Below are 5,895 nucleotides of genomic sequence, written 5' to 3' on the forward strand. Positions count from 1 at the left end.
CGAGGCTAGAGGGGCCGCGCGCCGTGGCATTGCGGGGGGAAGGGGGACCCCGGGAACACCCCCCCGGGGCAGGGGGGTGCGCGGCAGCTCTGTGCCCTCCGGGAGCGGGTGCTGCTTGGTTCTTTGCTTTTGGGGGTTCTTTTTTGGTTGCTTTGGGGATTATCTTCTGGGGGGTGGGGCGTTGGGGAGGGCTGCTCACCAGAGCGGCGCAAAGCCGACACCGTGCTGTTGGGCGTGAGGGTGCGGTGGGTGGTCCCCAGCCCCTGCTGCGCCGTTACACGGGGTCGAAGGGCTGGGAAGGAGGTTGTCAGTGCAGAGCAGCGCGCTGCGCAGCTGCAGCCACCGCACGCGTAAAAGCAAACCCAAGTGGGAAAACCAACTTACTCTGCCCCCACGCTTTCCCCCTGCCCTGTTAGCGCAAGCACCCACAGCCTCCGCTGGAAACTGCCACAGGCCCAGCACGCTGTGCTTCATACGCTGATTTTTTTAAGACATGTGAGCACCTCAGTTTTGGTCACTGTCCCAGTGCAGGTTTTTTCGGCCATCCCACTTAGAAGAAGTGGAAAAGAAGCTGTAACGGAGCTCCGTGGGAAGTCAAGGGACAGCAAGGCACGTCTGCAGCCGACTGCCCAACAGCTCCAGCACCCACATCAACGGGCTCCGCTGAAGGGCCCTGGGCTCCGACATGCTGCAATGTGGGAGCGTAGAACCTAAGCAGGTATTTCTGGGCATTTGGAAAGTGATGTGCCTCTGCAGGGATGTCTGTAGAGGTTAAAAACAAGATGTGATGGGGAGAGGGGGAACGTGGGGGGTTTTTTCATTTCAGAACTTTAACAAACGCACCCAACAACACGGAGCTGGGGCATGGCCTGCAGCTTAGTGTGCTCCACCGTGCTCCCTGCAGCCCCTTTCTCAGCTCCCCAAGGATTTGTGCCTCCTTTGAAGGTGGCAGTTGTTTGGAAAGGAATTTAGGAATCCCTTTCATTTGTTTCGTTTCCAGCTTTTTCTCCCCAGCACCACAGTGGTAAGTCACAGACGGTAGAAGAGAAAGAAAAAAACCCCACAAACCAAAAAATGACATAACATGCCAACCCCCAACTTCTCAAAATACGCAGGGTTTAACCCAATGTTTTCGCCATCGGGTGATAAGTTCAGTTTGGAGTTACTCCCTTGGGGGGGAAGGTGCCAACAGCGCAGCCCATGGAGGCCACCAGCCCGGCCTGCCGGGGGGAGCTCACGGCAAAGCGAGCCGGCCGGGGTAACACACCAGCTTTGCAGAGCAAACAGGTAGTCACGTGCTCCCGGGAGACTTCACATTTGTTCCAACACTTGCTAGCATGGATGCTTTGAGCTGAGCTTCCAGAGGCACCACATCTCTCCCCATGTGGTACTTTGCCTAGTCAACATCTGAGACTTTTTGTATCTGCAAAGCCTGCAGGAAAAGATGACTCAGAAAGCAAATGGGAGAGGAAAAAAGGGCGAATTTCAGGTATTGGTCCACATTGTACAATCGTGCCATTTTTAGCCTTGCTGACAAAGAGCTCGGAGGCATCATGCTGGTGCCCTAGGACAGTTAACTTCATACATCTGTGTTATCTTCATACATCCTGGCTCCCTGGACGCCACCCACCACTGGGCTCGTACCAGCCCTGCTCTCAGCCTGAGATTAAAATTGCCTGAGAGGCCGCTGGTCCGTCACCGAAGGCCACCCAGTCGGCTGATGCACAACCCTCCTCCCTGCTTGCTTCCAGCAGCCACACCTCCCCAGAGTCCCCAAACGCAGAACCCCTTCCCCAACATGCCCCACTGCCCTCAGCACCCCAAAAAGAATGGTAGTAAAAACCCCCTGCCCTTGATTTTCCCAGAAGGTTTTCCCTCTGTGTGCAACAAGATTTAAAGGCAATACGAAGAGCTTTCATCTAAAATAAGTACAAAAATCTGTTTAAGAGTCCAGCAATTAGTGCTGTTGCTGTTGAAGCCGAGACGATAAATCCACTCGGATGAAACAGGAGCGGCTGACAGGATAGTTTATGTCAGAGTCGGAGCTGCAAAGCCGAAGCCGGAGCCTTTCTTCTTTTCCTGGACTGTCACAGCAATTTTCCCTCCCTCAAGTCACAATACCAAGCATACTCTTGCTCCCGTTGATTCTGCAGGAGCAATACTCCCACCAGCATGGAAGACTAAGTGCTGCCAACAGGCAGGAAAGAGGAAGGGAAGCGTTTTGGTCTTGCGTCCTTTCTCCCAGTAAATCCCCACCTGCTGAAGGGCAGCGGAGGCTCCCGCTTGCCTTGGGAGCAGGGCCACAGGCGGCTCTGGGCTTCTGCTGCAGGTTTTGGGCTTCTCGTACTGCTCAGGGAGCAGTTGGCCAGTGCAACATGGCCTCCGCTCCGCTTGCAAAAACAGCAGCCAGAAAGGTTTAAATGCAATCAAGAGCTGTAAATACAAGTAAGCCAACACCAAAACCACCTTTGAAATGCAACATAACACACTGAAAAAGTTACCTTTATTCCTTGAAAGTCTGTCAAGTCTCCACAGGCTACTCTTAAATTTAACAGATACATATACCCATTTTTTAAATGCCTTCAGTCTCCTCCCAACAAGCAAACCTATTTATTTTCCTTGCAGAAGAGTGGCCAGAAAGGAACAGGAAGGGTTTGTCAGTCCATGCCACTTAGATTAACTTGCATTAGGCTCTCTGCTGAGGTTGCTAGCGGGCTGCTGTCTGCCATGGCACAGACCTCTTCATTGCAATAGGGCGACTGCATTTTAATAATTAGTGTAATATTAAAGCACCAGCCTCGCCCCGCAGCTTCCTGCGCCTGCTAGCACCCCTTAGCTGCGTGCTGTAGGGCTGCTCCTGGCTGCCAGAAACCCCAAGTAAAATGTCAGTGTTTCAGCAGCAGCCCTCGATGTGCAGCGCGGCAGCCCCCACGCCCCTTGGGAAATGGGGTGCAAGGGGGGAAAGCACCTGCACCCCCTCAGCCTGCCCCAGTCCTCACCCACCCCGGGTAGGAGAGCGCAGGTTTCACCAGCCCCCGGAGGAAGGAGACACCCAGGCTACTTCCTCAGCCAAATTTCACCCAACAGCTCTGAAATGCGACAAATGCTGCTCTTCTCCTTGGTGCGAACAGCGAGGCGCGTCAGGAGAAACACGGTTCAACCAGACCCACAAGCACAAGGTGACAGCGGTGCTCATCCCCTGCAGGCACAGGGGCTGCAGGAGGGCTGGCTCGGGGAGGAACCAGGTGCCAGCAGCACCCCTCCTTCCTCAGGTGAGTCCCAAGGGTAACGTGCTGAACCGTGGCCCCCTGCACTCCCATCCCTCCCGGCAACCACAACAGAGCAAGCAGCACTTCCAGGTAGTCGCTATGGCAAACACTGGATGCTGCCATCACAGCTCGGTTCGGGATCAGTTTTTGCCTACAAACACATGGATCAAAGCATTTTTTTGTCATACAGGCTAGTTATGGACAAGAATTTTCCTTAAAATAAGATTAAAAGAATACTTTTTCCCTCTGAAGGAAAGCAATGGCAGCAAGGGTCTGGCGCATTCGCTCCTCTCTGACCTGCCCGGGGAGATCCAGGCACCCATCCCAGGCTGAGGCTGAGGACAGCACCCTCCTACATGGCTCTTGCAAATGTTTTCATTCAATTAGGTCATTTAGGTGGCCCTATGCTTCACTGAGCATTAATTACACCTAATTGTGCCTGGCTGCTGAACGGCAGATAAGCAGCGTTATTTGAATTTTGTAAATTCACGGTCAGGCTGTCTCGCTGGAAATGGCTGGGAGGCACAACGCGCCCGTGTTTGCCTTGCGCTCCCCTGCTGTGACTCAGGCCCAAACAACTGTCCCAGAAGAGCCATCGGGAGGTTTGTCTCAGTACACAGTATGCAGAGCATAGCATACAAAGGAAGCACGTGCACCAATTTTGCTCCGCTCCACCCTGTCGCCAATACCATGGCGGTCAAACCCTCTGACAAAAACATGCATAGTGGCTAATTTAGCAACGCTCATTTTTCTCCTTCAGGGGAAGAAAAGAAAAAAACACATGGACAGCAGACAGGCAAGAGATTACACAACCAGGTTATAAAATGAAGCATGATTATATTTTATTCTGGCATCCCCATCCATCCCCACAGGTGGAGCACGTGCCCTTGTGCAAAAGCATTTGCTGCCGCATAGAGCAGATGCATCCAGCCAGGGGCTGCCCAGAAGGACAATGGGCGAAGAACCACAATTTCAATGGAAATAGCCATTTGTACCACGATCAGGTTTAGAGAAAAGGCTCGGCGGTGCTTCCTGTCCTCATTATTGCTGCTCAAAACTAGCAGGGCTCAAGTCAGGAGGGTTTTGCTAACGCGAGCCCACCTGGGCTCCTATTAAGGCTTACCCGGTGAGGTTCAATGCTACCATTTTCTGTTCATACGCAACACAGCTAAATGCTGGTTAAGAACTCCATACGCACAATTACTCCACAGATAACAGCACAATGGAGAAACAATACAAGAGTTGGGACCATAGGGCAACCTGGGTGGGAAAAAACACTTCCGAAGGTACAAGTAGCTGTAACAGCATTTATTGCCACGTCGCCACACTCACTATAAAATAAAACCCTTTCCCCCCTCTGCTGTAAGCATATTGTGAATGATAAATCAGCAGTGCAAACTATCGGAAGAGAGCGGTGGGCACCCGGGGGGCCAAAGGTGTCCCCGGGGAGCAGGGGCGTGAAGGGGCTCCCCCTAGCTGCCTCCAGGGGAGGGGGTCTCGGTGCGGCTCCCTCCCCGCGTGAGCAGGAATGCCACGGGGCCGGGGCAGAGGTATTTTAAACACAGACATCGAAGCCATACTTTGATGGACAGGAGGAGACTCGCTCCTCCAGCTGTCCAGGGAAGCACGGGACAGACCACCAGGAGCGGGGCTGCAAACAGCCACCCTCCCCAAGCCTGCAACCCTTAAAAAAATATATATATATCTATTATTGCCAACAAAGAGTTTTAAGACCCCCTTGCACCACAGATAAGGTGAATGAATTTGTTGGGCTTGGTCTCATTGTTTTGTTGTGGAAGGGAGAAGTTGGTTTGTAAGAGAAGGGGAAGGGGCAGACCTGGATATATGGTGTCTGAGGTATGGCTGGAGGAAAAAAGTGCAGCAAAAAGGAGATGCAAAAAAAACCTAAAAGGAAAAAAAAGCACTTAAGAGGTTGGCTCTGAACATCTCTCTTGTATGAAAATGATTGTCAAAAGAGTCACTAGTGAAAATAATGTAAGAAAATATGTTCGCCATAGAGGTACCTTTCTGCGTCTTTCAACAACAGAAAATTAACCCGAAGTCCATCAAGTGTTTTCTGTTCGCCACAGGAATACTCTTGGAAAGCCCAAGTTATGTCATCCCAGCACACACCTCCGAGGATGCCGTCCAGTTTGCAGGGTAAAGAGAAGACCCCGAGCCCAACACGGCTACCCGGAGTCTCCCCACGTCTGTCTGGGGAGAGGGGACGCAGGTCTCCCACGGGGTCACCCCCAAAAGCTGCCCAGGCGCCCGCTCTTTCCCGTGCCAGCATCCCTGCCATGGTGCACTACCCGAAGCGAAACTTCAGCCGGTACTTGACGGGGCTGGGATTTTTCCGAGGCGGGGACGGAGCGACCTTTGGTTTCGGTGGCGGCGGGGGCTTCTTTTCGGGGAGGGTGACGGTGACGGCGAGCTCGGGGGGCTGGGGCTGTCGAAAGCGGGGGAGGAAGTGCGTGGAGACGTGCTGGGGCCGGGCATGGGGGCTGCAGCCCCGCTTGGCTTTGCCCCGCTTGTTGAGCGCCACATACCACTGGCGGCCCGAGCGCGGGCTGCGGTGGAAGGGCGAGCCCCGCTTGGCCGCTTGTTGAGCGCCACATGCCACATA

General features: G+C 53.5%; 1 protein-coding gene across 1 annotated transcript in view; it reads right to left on the reverse strand.

The window, feature by feature from the left end:
- Nucleotides 1-5,577: 5,577 nt before the first annotated feature.
- Nucleotides 5,578-5,895, reverse strand: part of FGF5 (fibroblast growth factor 5) — a 5,098-nt gene continuing 4,780 nt past the window's right edge. Inside the window, exon 3 of the mRNA XM_009279312.1 lies at nt 5,578-5,754. Coding sequence (XP_009277587.1) covers nt 5,578-5,754 — 177 coding nt within the window. The remainder of the gene's footprint in view (nt 5,755-5,895) is intronic.

Source organism: Aptenodytes forsteri, unplaced genomic scaffold (assembly GCF_000699145.1).
Source record: "Aptenodytes forsteri isolate BGI_AS27 unplaced genomic scaffold, ASM69914v1 Scaffold467, whole genome shotgun sequence".
Taxonomy (NCBI): Eukaryota; Metazoa; Chordata; class Aves; order Sphenisciformes; family Spheniscidae; genus Aptenodytes; species Aptenodytes forsteri.